We start from the raw sequence: 22,454 nt of genomic DNA, 5'->3' as shown, positions 1-22,454 counted from the left end.
AGACCTACAATAACGAACCCAAAACAATTTAGAAAATGGGAATAGGAACATACATATCAATAATTACCTTAAATGTAAATGGACTAAATGCTCCCACCAAAAGACACAGATTGGCTGAATGGATACAAAAACAAGACCCATATATATGCTGTCTACAAGAGACCCACTTCAGACCTAGAGACACATACAGACTGAAAGTAAGGGGATGGAAAAAGATATTCCATGCAAATGGAAACCAAAAGAAAGCTGGAGTAGCAATTCTCAGACAAAATAGACTTTAAAATAAAGACTATTAGAAGAGACAAAGAAGGACACTACATAATGATCAAGCGATCGATCCAAGAAGAAGATAAAACAATTGTAAATATTTATGCACCCAACATAGGAGCACCTCAATACATAAGGCAAATACTAACAGCCATAAAAGGGGAAATCGACAGTAACACATTCATAACAGGGGACTTCCAACACCCCACTTTCACCAATGGGCAGATCATCCAAAATGAAAATAAATAAGGAAACACAAGCTTTAAATGATACATTAAACAAGATGGACTTAATTGATATTTATAGGACACTCCATGCAAAAACAACAGAATAAACATTTTTCTCAAGTGCTCATGGAACATTCTCCAGGATAGATCATATCTTGGGTCACAAATCAAGCCTTGGTAAATTTAAGAAAATTGAAATTGCATCAAGTATCTTTTCCGACCACAACGCCATGAGACTAGATATCAATTACAGGAAAAGATCAGTAAAAAATACAAACACATGGAGGCTAAACAATACACTACTTAATAACGAAGTGATCACTGAAGAAATCAAAGAGGAAATAAAAAAAAACCTAGAAACAAATGACAATGGAAACACAATGACCCAAAACCTATGGGATGCAGCAAAAGCAGTTCTAAGAGGGAAGCTGATAGCAATACAAGCCCACCTTAAGAAACAGGAAACATCTCGAATAAACAACCTAACCTTGCACCTAAAGCAATTAGAGAAAGAAGAACAAAAAACCCCCTAAGTTAGCAGAAGGAAAGAAATCATAAAAATCAGATCAGAAATAAATGAAGGACACAATAGCAAAGATCAATAGAACTAAAAGCTGGTTCTTTGAGAAGATAAACAAAATTGATAAACCATTAGCCAGACTCATCAAGAGAAAAAGGAAGAAGACTCAAATCAATAGAATTAGAAATGAAAAAGGAGACGTAACAACTGACACTGCAGAAATACAAAAGATCATGAGAGATTACTACAAGCAACTCTATGCCAATAAAATGGACAACCTGGAAGAAATGGACAAATTCTTAGAAATGCACAACCTTCCAAGACTGAATCAGGAAGAAATAGAAAATATGAACAGACCAGTCACAAGCACTGAAATTGAAACTGTGATTAAAAATCTTCCAACAAACAAAAGCCCAGGACCAGATGGCTTCACAGGCGAATTCTATCAAACATTTAGAGAAGAGCTAACACCTATCCTTCTCAAACTCTTCCAAAATATAGCAGAGGGAGGAACGCTCACAAACTCATTCCACGAGGCCACCATCACCTTGATACCAAAACCAGACAAGGATGTCACAAAGAAAGAAAACTACAGGCCAATATCAGTGATGAACATAGATGCAAAAATCCTCAACAAAATACTAGCAAACAGAATCCAACAGCACATTAAAAGGATCATACACCATGATCAAGTGGAGTTTATTCCAGGAATGCAAGGATTCTTCAATATATGCAAATCAATGTGATAAACCATATTAACAAATTGAAGGAGAAAAACCATATGATCATCTCAATAGATGCAGAGAAAGCTTTTGACAAAATTCAACACCCACTTATGATAAAAAACCCTGCCGAAAGTAGGCATAGAGGGAACTTTCCTCAATATAATAAAGACCATGACAAACCCACAGCAATCATCGTCCTCAATGGTGAAAAGCTGAAAGCATTTCCACTAAGCTCAGGAACAAGATAAGGTTGCCCACTCTCACCACTCTTATTCAATATAGTTTTGGAAATTTTAGCCACAGCAATCAGAGAAGAAAAGGAAATAAAAGGAATCCGAATCAGAAAAGAAGAAGTAAAGCTGTCACTGTTTGCAGATGACATGATACTATACATAGAGAATCCTAAAGATGCTACCAGAAAACTACTAGAGCTAATCAATGAATGTGGTAAAGTTGCAGGATACAAAATTAATGCACAGAAATCTCTTGCATTCCTATACACTAATGATGAAAAATCTGAAAGCGAAATCAAGAAAACACTCCGATTTACGACTGCAACAAAAAGAATAAAATATCTAGGAAGAAACCTACCTATGGAGACAAAACACCTGTATGCAGAAAATTATAAGACACTGATGAAAGAAATTAAAGATGATACAAATAGATGGAGAGATATACCATGTTCTTGGATTGGAAGAATCAACATTGTGAAAATGACTCTACTACCCAAAGCAATCTACAGATTCAATGCAATCCCTATCAAACTACCACTGGCATTTTTCACAGAACTAGAACAAAAAATTTCACAATTTGTATGGAAACACGAAAGACCCCGAATAGCCAAAGCAATCTTGAGAACAAAAAACGGAGCTGGAGGAAGCAGGCTCCCTGACTTCATACTATACTACAAAGCTACAGTAATCAAGACAGTATGGTACTGGCACAAAAACAGAAAGATAGATCAAGGAACAGGATAGAAAGCCCAGAGATAAACCCATGCACATATGGTCACCTTATCTTTGATAAAGGAGGCAGGAATGTACAGTGGAGAAAGGACAGCCTCTTCAATAAGTGGTGCTGGGAAAACTGGACAGGTACATGTAAAAGTATGAGATTAGATCACTCCCTAACACCATACACAAAACTAAGCTCAAAATGGATTAAAGACCTAAATGTAAGGCCAGAAACTATCAAATTCTTAGAGGAAAACATAGGCAGGACACTCTATGACATAAATCACAGCAAGATCCTTTTTGACCCACCTCCTAGAGAAATGGAAATAAAAACAAAAATAAACAAATGGGACCTAATGAAACTTCAAAGCTTTTGCACAACAAAGGAAACCATAAACAAGACCAAAAGACAACCCTCAGAATGGGAGAAAATATTTGCAAATGAAGCAACTGACAAAGGATTAATTTTCAAAATTTACAAGCAGCTCATGCAGCTCAATAACAAAAACACAAAGAACCCAATCCGAAAATGGGCAGAAGACCTAAATAGACATTTCTCCAAAGAAGATATACAGACTGCCAACAAACACATGAAAGAATGCTCAACATCATTAATCATTAGAGAAATGCAAATCAAAACTACAATGAGATATCATCTCACACCAGTCAGAATGGCCATCATCAACAAATCTAGAAACAATAAATGCTGGAGAGGGTGTGGAGAAAAGGGAACACTCCTGCACTGCTGGTGGGAATGTGAATTGGTTCAGCCACTATGGAGAACAGTATGGAGGGTCCTTAAAAAACTACAAATAGAACTACCATATGACCCAGCGATCCCACTATTGGGCATATACCCTGAGAAAACCATAATTCAAAAAGAGTCATGTACCAAAATGTTCATTGCAGCTCTATTTACAATAGCCCGGAGATGGAAACAACCTAAGTGCCCATCATCGGATGAATGGATAAAGAAGATGTGGCACATATATACAATGGAACATTACTCAGCCATAAAAAGAAACGAAATTGAGCTATTTGTAATGAGGTGGGTAGATCTAGTGTCTGTCATACAGAGTGAAGTAAGTCAGAAAGAGAAAGACAAATACCGTATGCTAACACATATATATGGAATTTAAGAAAAAAAATGTCATGAAGAACCTAGGGTTAAGACAGGAATAAAGACACAGACCTACTGGAGAACGGGCTTGAGGATATGGGGAGGGGGAAGGGTGACAAAGCGAGAGAGAGGCATGGACATATATACACTAACAAACGTAAGGTAGATAGCTAGTGGGAAGCAGCCGCATAGCACAGGGATATCAGCTCGGTGCTTTGTGACCGCCTGGAGGGGTGGGATAGGGAGGGTGGGAGGGAGGGAGACGCAAGAGGGAAGAGATATGGGAACATATGTATATGTATAACTGATTCACTTTGTTATAAAGCAGAAACTAACACACCATTGTAAAGGAATTATACCCCAATAAAGATGTTTAAGAAAAAAAAGAGAGAAAATAGCTGTACTCCCAACCAACTGGGAAACCTAGAAGAAATGAAAAAATTCTTAGAATCATACAAATTTCCAAGACTGAATCATGAAGAAATAGAAAATCTGAAAGGACTGATCACTAGTAAGAAGACTGAAAGAGTCATAAAAAAAACTTCTCCAGAAACAAACGTCCAGGGCCGACAGCTTCACAGGTGAATCTTGCCAAACATTCAAGGATTTAATATCTATCCTTCTCAAACTCACCCAAAAAGTTGAAGAAAATGGAACACTTCCTAACTCATTTTAAGAGGCCCGCATCTTCCTGATACCAAAACCAGACAAACACAACACAAAAAAAGAAAATTACAGGCCAATATTTCTGATGAACATAAACACAAAAATCCTCAACAAAATATTAGCAAACTGAACACATGTGCTACCTTAAGAGGATCATACACCATGATCAAGTGGGGCTTACTCTAGGGATGCAAGGATGGTTCAACATCCACAAATCAATCAATATGATACACCACACTAACAAAATGAAGGATAAAAATCATATGATCATCTCAGTAGATGCAGAAAAAGCATACGACAAGATTCAACAGCCATTTATGAGAAAAACTCTCAATAAAATGGGTATATGAGGAACGTGCCTCAACCTAATAAAGGCCTCATTTGACAAACCAACCCACAGCTGACATTATACACAATAGTGGAAAACTGAAAGTTATCCCTCTAAGATCAGGAAGAAGACAAGGGTGCCCACTCTCACCATTCTTGTTCAATGCAGCATTGAAAGTCCTAGCTAAAGAAATTAGGCAAGAAAAAGAAATGAAAGACATCCAAACGGGAAAGGAAGAAGTAAAATTGTCACTGTCTGTAGACAACGTAATTTTTATGTATAGAAAATCCCAAAGACTCCACCGAAAAGCTACTCAAGATAATGATTACAATAAAGTTGCAGGGTACAAAAACAATATATGAAAATCCACTGCATTCCTATAAACTAACAATAAGCTAGCATAAAGTAAAATTAACAATTCTATTTACAATTGGTACCAAAAAAGAAGTAATTTTAATCAAGAAGGTGAAAGACTCATACACTGAAAAATGTAAGATATTGCTGAAATAAATTGAAGAAGATACAAAGAAACAGAAAGATACTCTGGGTCCTCATTGGATTAAAAGAATTAACATTTTTCAAAAGTTCACATTACCTAAAGCAATCTACAGAGTCAATGCAATCCTTATCAAAATCCCAATGACATTTTTCACAGAAATAGAACAAAAAATTCTAAAATTTATATGGAAGCACAAAAGACCACAAATACCCAAGCAATCCTGAGAGAAAACAACAAATCTTGAGGTATCACACACCCTGATTTCAAACTATATTACAAAAGCCGTAATCAAAACAGCATGGAATTGGCAGAAAAACAGATACATAGATCAAAAACAGAACATTATTGAGATCTTAGAAATAAACCTGCATATATATGGACAAATAATTTACAACAAAAGAGCTAAGAACATACTACAGAGAAAGGACAGTATCTTCAATAAATGGTGCTGAGAAAACTAGATAGATAAGAAACTAGACCACTGTCTCACACCATACACAAAAATTAACTCAAAATGGATTAAAGACTTGAATATAAGACCTGAAACCATAAAACTCCTAGAAGAAAACATAGGCAGGATGCTCTTTTTACATCAGTCTTAGCAATACCTTTCCATGTAATGTCTCCTCAAGCAAAGGAAACAAAAGCAAAAATAAACAAATAGGATTGCCTCAAACTAAAAAAGCTTCTGCACAGCAAAGGAAGCCGTCAACAAAACTAAAAGACAACCTACCTGATGGGAAGAAGGTATTTGCAAATCACATATGCAATAAGGGTTAATATCCAAAATATATGAAGAACTCATACAACTCAACAACTCCAAAACACAAAATCTGATTGAATAGTGGGCAGATCTGAACAGACATTTTTCAAAAAAAGACATACAGATGGCCAACAGGCATGTGAAAAGATGTTCAACATCACTAATTATTAGGGGAATTCAAATCAGAACTACAGTGAGTATCACTTCATGCCTGTTAGAATGACTATTATCAGAAAAGCAAGAAATAACAAGGGTTGGAGAGGATGTGGAGAAAAGGGAACCCTTATACTCAGTTGCTGAGAACGTAAGTTGGTGCAGCCACTATGGAAAACAATATAGAGATTCCTCCAAAAAATAAGAATAGAATTACCATACAATCCAGCTATTCCACATCTGGTTATTTATCTGAAGAATACAAAAACACTAATTCAAAAGGATATATGCACTCCTATGTTCATCACAGTATGATTTACAATAGCCAAGAGATATGGAAACAACCTAACTGCCCATCAAGAGATGAAGGGATAAAGAAGTTGTGTACATACATACATACACACACACGGACACACACATAGCAGAATACTACTCAGTCATAAAAAAGATAAAATCCTGCCATTCGCAACAGCATGAATGGACCTGTAGGAGATTATGCTAAGGGAGACAAGTCTCACAGAGAAAGACAAACACCAAATGAAATCACTCATGTGTGCAACATAAAAAACAAATAAATAAACCAAACCAAAATGTAGATACAGAGAACAGAGTAGCGGTTACCAGAGGGAAACAAGGGGGAAGGCAAAATGGACAAAGGGGGTCGATTGCATGATAATGGATAGAAACTCAATTTGGGGTGGTGAGCACACTGTAGTGTACGCAGAAGTAAAAATATAGTGCTGTACACATGAAACTCATAATGTTATAAACCAACGTTACCTCAATTAAAAAAACCACAGCAGTAAACTTAGCAAAGAGGAACTTCTTCAACTTGATAATATCTACAAAAACCGAGCGCTAACAACATCCTTCATGGTGAGAAACTCAAAGCTTTCCCACGAAGATCAGGAACAAAGCAAGATGTCTTTTCCATCATTCCTTTTCAGTATCATACTGGAATAGGAGGTAATGCAAAAAGAGAAGGAAAGGAAATAAAAAGTACACAGAGTGAGAAGACATAAAACTGTCTTTGTTTTCTGATGACACAATATCTATGTAGAAAATCCAAAAGAATCAATGAAAAACTCCTGGAACTAATCAGTGATTGTAGCAAGGTTGCAGGATACAAGGTAAATATACAAGAGTCAACTGCTTTCCATTATACCAACAATGAACAACTGGAATTTGAAATTAAAAACATAATGCCTTTATATTAACAGCCCCCAAAATGAAACAGTTATATATAAATCCAACAACATATACACAAGATCTATACGAGGAAAACTACAAAACTCTAATGAACAAAATTAAAGAAGAACCAAATAAATGGAGAGATATTCCATGTTCGTGGACAGGAAGGCTGAATACTGTCAAGACATCAGTTTTTCCTAATGTGATCTATAGGTTCAATGCAATCCCAATCCAAATCCCAACAAGGTATTTTGTGGATACTGGCAGACATTCTAAAGTTTATATAGACAGGCAAAAGACTAAGAATAGCCAACACGATACTGGAGAACAAAGTTGGAAGACTGACACTACTCGACTTAGTTTATAGTGTGGTATTGGTGAAAGAATAGACAAATACATCAATAGAACAAAATAGTGAGTTCAGAAATAGACCCACATAAATACAGTTAACTGATCTTTGACGAAGGAGCAAAAGCAATACAATAAAGCAATGATAATCTTTGCACAAATGGTGCTGGAACAATTGGACATCAACATGCAAAAGAATAAAAATAAAAAATGAATCTAGACACAGAACTTTCACCTTTCACAAAAATTAAGTCAAAATGGACCACAGACTGAAATGCAAAACACAACACTATAAAAGTTCTAGATCACCTAGGAGGAAACCTAAGTGACCTTATGTATGGTAATCACTTTTAGATACAAGACCAAAGGCACACTCCAAGGAAGAAAAAATTGATAAGCTGGAGTTTACTAAGTTAAAACTTCTGTTCTGTTAAAGACAATATTGAGAGTATAAGAAGAAGAGTCATGGACTGGGAATAAATATTTGCAAAAGACACATCTGATAAAGGGATGTCATCCAAAATATATTAAAAAAAAACTCTTAAAACTCAACAATAAAAAAACAAATCACCCAATTAAAAAACGGGCCAAAAATCTTAACGGACACCTCACCAAAGCAGATATACAGATGTTAAATCAACACATGAAAAGATGCACCATATCATGCGTCATTAGGAAAATGCAAGTTAAAACAATAATGAGGTACCACTACAAACCTATAAGAGTGGCCAAAGTCCAGAACACTGACAAACACCAAATGCTGGCGAAGATGTGGGGGAACAGGAACTTCCATCCGTTGCTGGTGGAATGCAAAATGGAGCAGTCACCTTGGAAGGCTGTTCGGTGGTTTCTTACGACACTCAACATCCTCTTAACCTATGATCCAACCGCTTCACTCTTTGGTATTTACCCAAAGGAGCTGAAAACTTATACCCACACAAAAACCTGCACATGGATGTTTATAACAGCTTTAGTCATAGTTGCCAAAACTTAGAAACAACCAAGACCTCCTTCAGTAGGTGAAGGGATAAATAAACTGGGATACAGCCAGACAGTGGAATATTATTCTGCATTAAAAAGAAACGAGGGGGTGGGGGAGGAGAGACACAGGTGAGGGAGATTAAGAGGTACAAACTCCCAGTTACAAAATAAATGAGCCACGGGTATGAAATGCACAGTGTGGGGAGTACAGCCGATAATTACGTGATATCTTCGTATGGTGACAGACGGTAACTAGATTCGTCATGGAGATCATTTTGAAATGTATAGAAATATTGAATCGCTATGGTGTATACCAGGAACTAATGCAGTGTTGTAGGTCAACTGTACTTCAAAAACAAACTCGTAGAAAAAAGAGATCTGATTTGTGGTTGCCAGAGGTGGGAGATGGAAGCAGGGGGAATTGGATGAAGGTGGTCCAAAGGTATAAACTGCCAGGTATAAGATAAGATAAGGTATAAGATAAGTACTAGGGATGTAACGTACAAGACGAGAAATACGATAAATGTAATTAACACTGATGTGTGTTACATATGAAAGTTTCAAAAGAGTAAATCCTAAGAGTTCTCGTCACAAGGAAAAAATATTTTTTCTATTTCTTTAAATTTGTATCTATATGAGATGATGGATGTTTATTAAACATATTGTGGTACTTCAGGATGTATGTAAGTGAAAAACATTATGCTGTATACACCTTAAATTTACACAGCGTTACGCGTCATTTATATCTCAACAAAACTGGAAGAAAAAAATAAGAAAAAAAATTAAATATCATCTAGCCATGAAATGGCAAGGCAGAAACATAAATGTATATTATTAAGTGAAAGAAGCCAATCTGAAAAGACTACCTACTATATTATTCCAAATACGACCTTCTGGAAAAGACAAAACTATGGAGACAGTAAAAAGATCAGTGGTTGCCAGGGGTTGGGGGGAGGGAGGGATGAACAGGCAGAGCCCAGAGGATTTTCAGGGCAGTGGAACTTCTCCATATGATACTGTAAGGACGGACACGTCATTATACATTTGTCCAAACCCATAGAACGTACAACACCAAGAATAAACTCTAACAAATTATGGACTTTAGGTGACTGTGTGCCAGTGCAGGTTCATCAGTTGTAACAACTGGAGGGGATGCTGCTAATGGAGGGCGCTGTGCAGGTATGGGGCAGGGGAACAAGGAAAAGTCTATATTTCTTCTTAATTTGCTGTGAACCTAAAATTGCTCTAAAAAACAAAATCTTTTAAAAAATCACCTTTGATGGACTTGAGAATGTCCCCAATTACCTGGCACTGACTGCACACGCCCACAAAGGTACCGTGTGGACACACACACATGCAAGCCTATGTGGGAGCATAAACACAGCACACGAGGCACAAACACAACAGCCTGTAACGCATCTTTGTGTTGATCGAGACATCGTACGTGCCCTGCATGGAAATCCAACGGCCAGACCCAGACTAAAGCAAATACATTTTTCACTCCAACCGGATCCAGCAGGACAGTGTTGGAGCTGATTCAGGAGCGGGGCTGCCTCGGATGGGGTCTCCACCACCCCCAGAAATTAAACCCTGATGTAGCTACTACTAGAGAATTCAGGCTGGCGAGATGTTCGATAACAAGCACGTCCTGGGGTGTTCACGCTGGATGAGACGCCACCTGCAAAGGCTCCATCGACAGTGAGTTATGAGGATAAATAAATAAATACCAGTGCAGTTTCTATGGTTAATAATGGATGAAGCCGCTGCCTCTGCACCACAGAGATCTACAAAGAACACACCAGCGTGATGCTGGGAGCGGGGTTTGAACTCGAGCAAAGGAAATAAAAGCTGATATTTGCCACCGTGCTACCAGGCCAAGCAGAATACGTTTATGAGCCTTTCCCGCTAGGAACCACTTTGCCCCAAAAGTAAGATTTATAGACTTTTCCCAGAACCGATATTGAATTTTTTTTCCTCCAAGCATAGTGTCCCAGAGATTCGTAACTTTGAGGAAGTTGCAAACACACGTGAGAATATGATAAAGGCAAAGAATCCACTTTCTGCCCTGGATCTCAGGGGTTCAGGGACCCCGGACTGTGTACCGTGGCCTCAACTACAGATGTCAGGGGTCAGTGTGTGGGCGTCGGGAATCCCCAGATCTGCCTCACTGCGTGCAATGCGCCCAGCCCTCCACAGGATGCTCTTAGGGTTGGATGTGAGCCCTTGACCTTGAGCCCCAGACAACGATGCCCACAAGAGGGGTGGCTTTACCTGGGTTTGCAAACACAGTCAGTGCACTCCTTCCTGAGCACAGCCTGGTGGGATCCTGGGCATGTTAACAACAGCAGAGTTTCTAGAATGAGTTCCACCCTCCCTCTTCCTGTCACCACAGTCAAACGCCAAGTTCATTTAAGGACGCCGGTTTGAGAAGACAAACAACAAGAGACTCAGGTTTGCCCCACGTCCTGCGAGAACCCTCGGAGGTGGCGAAATGGCTGATCTGCCACGTGAGGCTACAGACACCATCTCCTTTCATCCCGACACCCCATCATTCACTGACATTTATTGTGTGCGTAGGGACTGGCAGAGGAGTCGCTTGTTATGCCTGCCGGCTTCCTGGAGGAAGCGGTGTTTTAAACCCCGTGGAGCCGCACACACCTCCTGCGTGGTGAGCATGGGAGCCCTGTGGTCAGGGCGTGTAAGAAGCAGGGAGGGTGTGTGGCTGGGTCCCAGGGGGCATGGAGAGGAGACAGCCCGGGGGACAGGGACAGGCCATGCAGATCCTGGTGAGGTCAGGGCGTTCAACCCCTCGGAAGCCACTGGAGGAATGTGAGCAAGGGGTGACGTTCCCTGACGTCTGTCTGTGTGGAGAGGCTAGAACAGAGGTGATGGCGCAGGCAGGGAGCCTCGGGGGAGGCTGAGCGCAGCAGAGGGGGACTGGCCCGACGTCTCCAAGGAGGAGTCATTTGCGTGTCAGGTGCAAAGTCCAGAGAGCGGCACGGTGGCCCCAGGCCACAGAAGGTCAGAGGCCCTGCTCACAAGGACAGGGAACGGTCTGGGTTTGAAGGCAAAGATCAAGAGCTCCGATCCAAAGATGTCGGGTCAGCCGCACCTCCAAGACCCCAGGGGGACGTGCTGAGTTAACAGGACAACCCCTTGGAGCTCGGGCCACGTGGGCTGGAGGACCTGTCGGATTGGCAGGTGGTATTTAAAGCCACTCATCCAGCAGCTGCTCACTGACTCCTGCTTAGAACCAGGCACATGGGGACGAGGGGGCACAGTAGTCAAACACATACATTAGGTCATCAGTAACAATTGAATAATGATAGACTCGTGGGGAGACAGACAACAGTCAGACAAGGACAGAAGTCAGGGTAAAACGGCAACTGTGTCAAAGCCCTGAAGGGAGGTTCACAGCGCCGTCATCAGAACAGGGAGGAGAAGGTCGGAGCTGATCAGTGAGGGGTCGGGGGCGAGGCAGGCGGGGACCCGCTCCTTCCCACAGCAGGTCTCGTCTGAGGCGCGTGGACTGGTCCCACTGCTGAGGACCCGGGCGTGGGGTTGGGGGTAAAAGGTCCCAGGGGCGACCTTGGCTCAATAAGAAAAGGAACATGCTACACCATCGGGGTGACAGTGTTGGGTAGAACAGTGACCCCCAAAGATTGGTGCACCTGGAACCTGGGAATGTGACCTTATTTGGAAAAAAAAAAAAGATGTAATTTGCTTTTGCAGATGTAATTAAGGTAAGGATCTCAAAATGAGGAGATCATCCCAGATTATCCAGCTGGGCCCTAAAACCAATGATGAGTGTCCTTAGAAGAAAAGGAGAGGACACGAAGAGCTGATGTGAAGATGGAGGCAGAGATCAGAGCGCTGTGGCCACAAGGCAAGGACCACTGGAGCCCCCGGCAGCTGAAAGAGGCAGGAAGAACCCTCGCCTAGAGCCAGAGGGAGTGCAGTCCAGCGAGCAGAAGCCAGGGAGGCTCCAGACACCCTACAAGGCCCAGGGCAGCACCACCACAGAGAACTGTCCAGCCCCCAATGTCACTGGTGCCGAGGTTGAGGGACCTGCTCCAGCCCGTGAGCCCTGTCTACGCCAGCCGTTCTCAGATGTGTCCCACGTCACCCCATCCGGCAGGATGCTGACGGGTGTTTAAGGGAAAGGGTCCCAGGGCCAGAGAAGTTTGGGAAACATCACAAGCTTCATCCTCTTCTTAGACGTCCAGGGCCCTATGGCTGTGAGTTTCTGCCACGAAGACCTCAGTTCGACTATCTATCAGCCTCTTCCAACCTCGTGGGTGCTGTGTCACCCCACATGTACCGCAGCACATGCTCCCGGAAGTGCTTCTCTAGACCAGCGTGGAGAAGGCCCAGAGGTACGCGAGGTCACAGGAGGGGATGACAGTCAAGGCCAGTGTCTAGCCCTGGGCTCCTGGTCTGTCCACCTGGTCACGATTCGCCCTGCCTGTACCCGCTTAATACCAGCCAGCTCAGTTTCAATGCCAGCCCCTTCCCGACTCTCCACCAACACCAGACCAGGTCCCCAGTGGCTCCACCCAGAGCTCTGCCTGTGGCAGTGATGGTCACCATGAGATGCTTTCAGGAAGAACAATAACCCCTCACTTAGGAACAAGAATCCTCCCCCAAAGGCCTTAGAGGCACGTCCACCCTTGACCCTCCTACAAGAGACGAAGCCTGCACAGCCTGCACCAGGACTCAGCACCCTTTTACCTGCATCACGAGGGGTCTACGATGCTCTGTCTCTCTGAGTCACCAGATCTTCAAGGGTAAGACAGACCAAATACCCTGATCTTTAGAACATGTTGTGAGGACAGACAGAGACCTCCTAGGGCCTCGTGAACACGTGGTCCTGAACTAACAGATGCTGCCGGGCTTATAGTATTTCCGAGACGACTGCTGGCATCAGCCCCTCTCTCCTTCCCTCCCTCCCACTTCCATCTCATCTCGTTTTCCTATTAACATTTTCTGCTACATTTTCCAAACGCTGGCCATCCGAGTGCCACCGACACCACCTCCTGCCGTGTCATCCCAAGCAGTGATGCTCTGTCACTTACTGAGCCACTTCTGTTTTTCCAACACACGTGAAAATGAATATGCAATGGGCAGAATAAAGCAAACTCACTCAGGTCCATCCTAACTGTGCCCTGAGCCTGCCCGCAGGCAGCCTGCTCATGAAACAAGGGGGGGGGGTATCTCTCTCCATCACTCCCCCGCCCCCTCTGTGCTGGCGGATGCGCACCTCTGGTGGGAGGTTCCCACCCCGCAGGATCCACCCTCCGCTCACCAGAGATGATGGAGTCATTCAGGGCCTCTTCGTCTTGATACAAAAGCAGGTCATCCTTGAGTTCGGAATTCATGATCAGGTTCTCCTTATTCTCCTCGGACTCCTGAGCCACGGTCCACTTGCCGTCCGAGACTCCATCAAAGCTCCAAGCCTCGCCCCGCTCCTTGCCCCGCTCCACGCTGCACGTCCTCGACAGCCGGACGTCCACGCGTTTCTTCGGGGACCCCTTACTGTCCCTGCCTTGGAAACTGAACCAGAAAGGCAGTTCGTGTTATATGTTGTCCAGCTTCACCTGCAAACCCTGCAAAGTCGACTTGAAGACTTATAACGGGCGTTGCAAAGACGACCCCCAAGTATGTGCAGCCGATACACAGGACAAGACGCGCCGGAGGCACACGCGGCTCCGAGTCCAAGGCAAACGGCTGCTTAGGACGTGCTGACCCGAATGTCACAGACATGCACGTAATAAACCCCGCCAAGGCTGAGAGCAGCAAACACTCAGATCAAGGATTTCCTCAGAACTGAGCAGGGCATTTTATTTGTCCAATATTTCTGCCAAGCCACACGTGTATCCCATTGTCTGTTTTGCCCTTCGATGACTCACTTATCCTCAGTCTATGAGGCATATGAGACCAAGAATAAGAGTCAGCTTCCGAGCAGGCTTACTTGTGCTCTTGCCTGATGAAAACGGGAAGCCGTCCGAGTCCCGAGACAACGTAACAGCTACTTCTCCCTCTCAATTCTCCCCCGGGATGCTCCCACCCAACCCTGGATCCCTGGATCCTCCGGGGGAAATGCAGGGACTTTGTGGCTGGTCCCCACGGTGCACGTCACCCACTTGACCCCGCCCGGAAAGTGGCAACTGAGACCAGCTACAGACCAGCTGCACAGCCCAGTGCAAAATGAAAACACGAGCTCCTTGCTCAGAAGCTAGGAATTCCAAGCCGGGGACAGCAGAGCATTGAGTTCAACCCGGAGCCCGCCCCCCATAACTGCCACCCATAAGGCTGGCCGCAGATGGGGATGTGGGCACACAGGTCCCGCTGCCAGGGGAGGGGCCTCACCTGTCCTGGCGGTGCTTGGTGGCCAGCGCCCTGTGCAGCTCCTCGATGACTCGGCTGGGGGGCAGCGGCCGGTGGACAGCGGTGAGATGTGGGGACCCCGTGGGCGTGGAAAGCTGGCCTCGGACAGGAGGGTCAGTACTCTTCCCGCCAGAGCCTTGGAAGAGTGTGGCCTGGCCTGGGGCGTAAGAAGAACCAACAAGAAGATAAGTCTTTGGGGGCGGGGAAGTGGGGCTTTGCAGAAACACAGGAGCCTGTGAGCAGAGGGGACACAGGGCTCCCGGCCAGGGGAACCCACTAGTACCAGATGCTACACCATGTCCCTTCGCCCCCAAAGCCGGAGACGAGGTTTGTCCCTGACCGGTTCCAGTCCATCCTCCATCCCTGAGCTGAGCCCATGGCAGTGCCCACAGGCCCCCTGCAAGGTCTCAGGCACCGAAAGCCTCCTTCCCATGTCTCTCCTACAAACTCCTGAAGCCATACTTCCTTTTGCGGAACGTGGAAGAACTCCCCAAGCTCTACAGCCGTCGCTCATCCTGGACCACTCCCACGGCCCCCTCTGCTTCCCCACGCCATCCGTTCACGTCCGCCGCCAACCCTGCACCTCACCAGAAGGGGCCTTCTGATCACGGCTCTCCCATTCTCCTTGGGACGAGATGTGGCCTGATGACGGCAAGTCCCAGGGCCCCAAAGGCTGCCCGTTAAACATATTTGATATTTTTTTCCTTTTTTTCTTTTTTGGAATTGAAGTATAGTTGGTTTACAATGTTGTGTTAGTCTCAGCTGTGCAGCAAGGTGATTCAGATAAATATAGATATATAATGTGTTTAATACTTAAACATAGTTTGATATGTTTGAAATGTTGGCAACACAGTTTTAAACTATTAGACACCACGCAGACCCAGCACAGCAAGTCTGTGTGTGGGATCTGGGTGCAGGTGGCTCCCTGACACCTGGGGGAGGGTGGGCTGAGGAAGCGCGTGGGGTGGGGGCCGCTGTGGCTATCTCAGCCGAGCGAGCACCGGGGTGGGTGGGGAGCACGGAGTGTGTAGCGTCCGTCCCCTTGTGCCCCAGTTAAGCCCAGGTGAAGGGCCTTTCTCTTCCTCTGCTGCCACCTAGTGGCCACGTGCTGAAGCAACTATTTCCCCGTAAAGGAAATGAAGACCAAGTTGCCAAAATGCAGTCTCAGCTGTAAGAGATCCAGGCCAAAGCTTGTAACCCTCCCCCCCCTCCCGCCCTAATCCAGTCCCGACTCCTCCTCGGTGACTTGTCAGAAAAGGTCTCCGAGGTTCAGGAGCTCCTCGCCCCTGAGGGGCTGGGGGGAGTCAGAGAAGCTGACCCAGGACTTAGGACACGGGGAGAGAGGACTCACGGGACATGAAACAGGCTGATGTCTGATCCTGTCTAAGCACAACGGGGACAGAGGGTCCCTGAACTAATTATACAGGAGCCCGAAGGAAGTGGGGCGGATGGTGCCTTATCCAGTGGATTTCCAACTGTCTCACGTTTCAATGGATAGAAGGGGGATTCGCACACAGACCGTAACAAGATGCAGACTATTTGCCTCAAAACTTTAGTCTGTGTGGTCATGTCACTCTGGGAGTGACTGACTCCCAGAGATGGAGAAAGAGGCAGAAAGCAGACAGAGGGGTCAGATCACCTGACTGCTCCTTCGATCACAGTTACCCACACTCGCTGAGCACCTGCTATACGCAGGCGCTGGGACTAGGCGTGATGGCAGAGTTCCCTCAACCGTCAAGTGGGGACACGTTCCCTCCCCAGAGGGGCTGGCCTCCTTGCGGTGCCTGGGGGTGGGCAGATCCTGACAAGCTGTGAGTAGTCGTATTACAGGTGGTGGCCAAGGATTAGAGCAAAGCTGAACCCTGCTATCCACTCTCATCCTCCTGGCCCCGCCCTCAGAGGCGGCACGCAAGGCTTTACTCTTAAACAATCGCCTCTTTGTGAAAGGCCTGCTTTCCCCCTGAGACCTGCAGTGTGTGTCTCCTGTTTCCAGCAGGGACGGGACAAGAAATACCCAAACTTGAAAAGACAACGCCCCTACTTCCTGGGACCCTTCAGCCAGTGTGGCCAAAGCTACAGGAGGCGATGCCTTCGCGGGCCTCTGCTCAGCCGTGCTCCCCTCTCTGACCACCACCCTACAGTCCAGGGTGGATTCCTGGCTCCGCCTTGCTGGACGGAGCTCTCACAGAGATGAGCAGAGATCATGAGATGGACAGAGAGACAGAGGAAGGGGAGATGGGGAGTGGCAGGGAGGGAGAGAAAAGAGGGGATGAGGGGGGGGGGAGGTAAGGAGACAGACAGACAGACACTGACTCAGAAGCAGAAAGAGAAGGACAGGCAGACACCTGAATGTCCAGAAAGATAAAGCCCCCATCCTGGGGGCTGTGGCTGCGCCTCCTGCATCCCTTCCGGAAGAAACCTTTGAGCGCTGCCCCACATGTGTCTGAGGGAGCCCGGGCTGTCTGCCTCTGACAACCAGGGCTCCTCCTGGCTAAGGACCGCCCTCCCCTCTCCAGCTCTGCTCCCCTGGACCCGCCCAGAGCCCCAGAGCATCGCAGAAGCCAAGGGTGAGAACCGGCCCGCAGCGGGAGCCCAGTCAGGATGGGTCGGAGGCATGGATGGATGAACGGAAGGAAAAAGGCAGCAAGGTGGATGGGTGGATGCACGCAGGCCCACCTGTGACGCTCCTCGTGGTCCTGGAGCCTGCCTTGGGCGGCGGGGTGGGCAGCAGCGGGGGGCTGGGGAGCTGGCCCACGGATCTCTCCAGGGGTCTGGGAGGACTGTCCAGGGGGTCGGACCCAGCTAAGGCTTGAGAGAGCTCGTCCGTGGAGGGTGGGAGGCTGCCAGCAGCACCTGCTTCTTCATCTCTGGATGCGGACGACATCTTGGCTGGTTCAAAAGCAAAACAGAGAGTTCACACACCACAGCTCCTCTGGCTGGGGTGGGTGTGAAGACAGCAAGGGAGCTTGGCTGGGTGGGCTCGATATCACGGAGCAGGGTACAGAGGGGTCACCTCTCGCACACATGTCACTCCCCGTGAGTTCTACTATCAACAGAAACATCAGAAGCAGAGAGGAGGGAGCGGGGAGAGAGGGAAATAACTTCAAGGGCGTGGGCGATGCTGTCCCTTTTCCACTCAGTAGGTAGTACTGAAGCTCCCACCTCACCTGCGGCTGCTGGTCACAAACACAGGCTTTGGAATCAGATGTCAGTTGGCCCCTGCACTTACTCTGCGACCTCGGACGAGTTCCTAATCTCCTGTGTCCCCATTTACCCGTGGACGACATCGGACTAACAGCAAGAGTCCCTCACAGGATTGTGAGATTTAATCAAGAAGCGACAATGAGATGTGCGGCTGGCGCGCCGCAGACCCTCAGATCCCGCAGTGATTGATTTTACGTGCCCGGGTAACAACAGTCCCGCCCGAGTGAGGGCTGTGAGCTGAGTGGCAGGGGAACAGCAGGGAGCTTCAGCTCTGAGGAAGGGTCAGCCCGTCCACAGCCCCCATCCCCTCTCCTCCCAGCTGCTGGCTCAGGCTTCTCCCCCTCCCGAAGCACTGCTCCCCCCTCCCCTGGCCTGTCCACCCCTGGGCTTTCTCCCAACCCATCAACTTCCCCTTCTCTCTTTCTCCAGCTCGAGTTCCACCATCCATCACTCAAGAGCCGTCTCACCAATACCCCCAAGCCCTCTGCCGCCCTTCCTTTGCGTTTAGCTACCTGGGAACACCCCATCTCTGGATGAAGCCTTCATCTGCCAGCTCCTGTCCCTGGGGAGTGCTGTGGGAGACAGACGGCGACACAGAAGCCCCAGTCCTGGCCATCTCAGGACCACCACCCTCAGGGCCCTTGGTTCTGCCCCAGCAGGTGGTCACTCTGCTTCAGACCTTCTCTCTCTCCTACCTGCAGCTTCTCACGCCCTCCTCCTGTGCGGCCTCACCTCCAGCTTTACAGGGGAAAATGAGCCCATCAGACCAGGGGCTGGGGGGAGCGGGGGGAGCTCAAACCCAAACCTACCATCCCCGACACAAGAAGAGAGGCGGCCTCCCATCCCCACCTCGGGACCCCAGCCCCCCTGCCCGCTCAGAGCACACACCCCGGGTGCCCCGCCCCACAACGTCTAATTTCATCTTTGCAACCACCTAAGGGGGAAGATCCTAACATCCTCTGGGAACAGCCTGACAGAGCTGGCCCTAAAGTCACCGTGCGGGATGAGAACGCTTCTGTGGGGGGGGGGGGGGGGGGGGGGTGTGGCACTGTCCGTGGTGCTGACCGAGGCTGGCTTGATCACGGCCCTCACAAAGCTTCAGTGAACCTCTAGAAAGGACCACTGCAGGCCCAGGCATCCCATTGCTTATCACCATTTCTGTCCTTTTGGCGTCCCTGTTGGCAGCTGAATACCTCTCGGGCCAGGCCTTTTCCCTGGGAAGCTCACAGAAATGCAGTCTTTGCCTCAGAAGGGCTGTGGCCCTCCCAAATCCTGATAAGCAAGATCTGGGAAGAGAAACGTCCCCTTCCCACCCGCTGCAGAGACAGAGTCAGGTTTGTATCATGAGGTTAGTCTGAGCTGAGAACAGCCACTGCAGAAGGCTCCTTACCTTATGCCCTGCACGGATACCCATGTGAAAACACCATGGTTTTATTTTATTATTGACAATAATAATAAAACTGTCCTCAAAAGTAATATTTGTTCATAGGCGTTTTTTCTAAAGACTCCTAGACTTCAAGACTATTGTTATGTCCCATGAACTGTGACCCGCAACTTCTAAGACTCTACAATTCTGACTGTTTTAGTTAATAAGTTTTGCAAAAATAACATTAAAATAAACATTTTGTGCTTCTAGGTAAAAACAGTTGTGTGTTTTCCTCGGTTAGGCCACAGGTGAGTGTGGAAAGGTCCCTTTTCTCCATGTGGGCACTGGGCCTCCTGGCTTGTGCGAATCAGAGCAGGGCAGTGGACCCTGATCCTCGGGAGGCCATGCTCCCGGGCCCTCAGTGGCCAAGCTTGCAGCCGGAAGCACCGGCTGAGGGGCCGGAGTGAGCTTGAGCACTCGGTCCAGGCTTGGTTTCTATCCTCTAGGCATCCAGCATGCTCCCAATGTCACGGTTTCGGGGGAGACAGGTGGCACAGGAATGGCTCACCTGACCTCAAGCTCACCACACCAGTCTCCCCCATCCATCCTTTGCCTCTGTTGTGACTGACTCATTTCCAGAGGAACGGCCTTGGTCTCCACCTCGCTGAGCCTCAGTTTCCTCATCTGTACAAACATCTGTATAAAACAGCCTCTCCTGCCCACTACAAGGGAGGGAGACTCCCATGAGGTCGCGGAGGGGATGTCTGAAGCTATTCAGCACTTTGGACGGTCACGGGCCACACTGCCAGGGATCGAAGCATTATTTTGGAACATGGATGAGTTTTCCTCTCATTCTAGGTCAGGGGTTCTCAACTTCGGCGGTATTGACGTTTGGGGCCAGATATAATTCTTTGCCTGTAAAATGTTCAGCAGCAAGCCCTGGGCTCTATCTGCCAGATGCCGGAGTGACAACCAAAACTATCTTCAGACACTGCCCCATGCCCCCTGGAGGGGAGGACGCCCGTGGTTGAGAGCCCCTGCTTGAGGCAGACACTACTTAGACTTCTAAGGGGATGCTCTGTGGTGTCTCTTGGCGAGGGAGGCCTGTGGTGAGACCCACAGCTGTGACATACTCTCCCGGGCGCTGCCATCATGGAAACCCCGACCAGCCAGTTGCTCCCTCTGGGCCTTGGTCTCCCCGCACGGACCTGGGAGTCTGGACAGGGTGGGCGTGTTTGAACTGGGCTCCATGGGTCCCCTTGGGAGGGCTGCCGAGAGAAGGGTTAACAAGGAGACGGCCCTGGGTCAGGGTCCCCACACCCGCTTGGCCAGAGCAGGTCTCCCCGGCTCTGTCTCAGCACAGTCCTGCCATGTCCATCCCTGCACCCTCCCCTGCGGTCCTGGACACCTCGTCCCCTGGTTCCCTCCTGCTGCTCTAGCTGCAGCTGCTCAGCCCCTCTCAGGCTCCCCCTGGGCTGCCCCAGGACCCAGCCCTTGGTCCTCTTCCCCATTAACCCACTCTCTCACCTAATTCTCTCCTCCAGTCCTCTGGCTTCAAATCCATCTCATCTCTGTCAACCCCCTTGACCCTTTCTCGGAGCTCCAGACTCATCCATCATCGGCCACATTGACACCTCCATCTGGAGGTCAAATAGTCAAAATGAATCACGCGCAAACCCATCTCTTGATTTCCCAGGAGAAACCCCTCCCCAGTCCCTCTTCTCTCTCACTCATCCATCCATCCATCCATCCATCCCACAAGTGTCCTTGAACAGTTATGGGGCCCTAGGAGCTGTGGACATGGCACTGACCAAGACAGAGCCCCACCTTCACCAGACTCAGTACACACTCCCCCCACCCCCCAAGCTGTCCAGCCAGACTGGACACAATGCTCAATCCCTCTCCTGTCCTCTCCATCTCATGCCCACCCCTCGTATCTAATTCACGAATACATCCTGGGCACTCTGCTTCCAAAATATGTCTCGGAAATATTGTCCTCCCAGTGTCAGCTGCCACAGCCTCTGCCTGAACCTCAGCAATGACCTTCAAGCTCCTTCCCTTCCGCCCATGGCACCCCAAACCCATTCTCTAAATGAGGGTCAGCAAGCTTTCTCTGTAAAGGGCTTTGGCTTTGCAGGTTATAAGGTCTCTGTTGGTGCAGAAAACTCTGGAAGGGCTGGCGACCCGAACAGCAAACTCCCTTGGCTGTGCACCCAAGTGGACGTGTGGCCACCCCTCACCCTCAGTGCCACCCAGTAGACCTTTCTCAGATGACAGAAACGCCTCCTTGTCTGCTACAGCGAGCAGCTGACAAGTGGCCGGTGCAACGGGGGAGATAGATTTATTTTCTTTGGTTTTAATTCATTGAAATAGCCACGCAGCTAGTGGACAGGGCAGCTCTGGATTTCTGGGAGCGAGTCAGTGGTCACAGCCCTTCAACCAGAGAGGTCGCAGAGTAAGATTCTAACAGCCCCAGGGAGGTCCCCCCCGCCACTAGCCCAAGATGCAGCGGGTCCCCCACCCTCTGCTCTGAGGGCCCCGGGACCCGACACGCCAGGAACTCACCCCAAACACCCTCCTCTGGTGTCTCTCCACACTGAGCCCCTCACACCCTGACCTGTCTGAGGGACCCTCGTCTGGGAAACCGGCGTCTCAGCGCCTCCTTTGCCAATCTGCACCTTTCTGCACATCTCACGCGAGTGTGCAGCTACCACTGTATTAAGTAATCTTCTCAAAACTGAAACGTTAACATCTGT

At 47.4% G+C, this 22,454-nt stretch overlaps 1 protein-coding gene across 3 annotated transcripts in view; it reads right to left on the bottom strand.

Annotated features, from left to right (window-relative positions):
* The window catches only part of PHACTR3 (phosphatase and actin regulator 3), a 237,562-nt gene that overhangs the window by 61,440 nt on the left and 153,668 nt on the right, over positions 1-22,454 (bottom strand). For all 3 annotated transcript variants that reach the window (XM_060285055.1, XM_030841610.2, XM_060285056.1), the window contains exons 5-7: positions 17,805-18,017; positions 15,111-15,285; positions 14,047-14,294 (exon numbers count right to left, since the gene is read on the bottom strand). In XM_060285055.1, the coding sequence (XP_060141038.1) occupies positions 14,047-14,294; positions 15,111-15,285; positions 17,805-18,017 (636 nt within the window). The remainder of the gene's footprint in view (positions 1-14,046; positions 14,295-15,110; positions 15,286-17,804; positions 18,018-22,454) is intronic.

Source organism: Globicephala melas, chromosome 15, assembly GCF_963455315.2.
Source record: "Globicephala melas chromosome 15, mGloMel1.2, whole genome shotgun sequence".
NCBI lineage: Eukaryota > Metazoa > Chordata > Mammalia > Artiodactyla > Delphinidae > Globicephala > Globicephala melas.
Note: the sequence above shows the minus strand (reverse complement) of the source record. Positions and strands in the feature narration are given on the sequence as shown.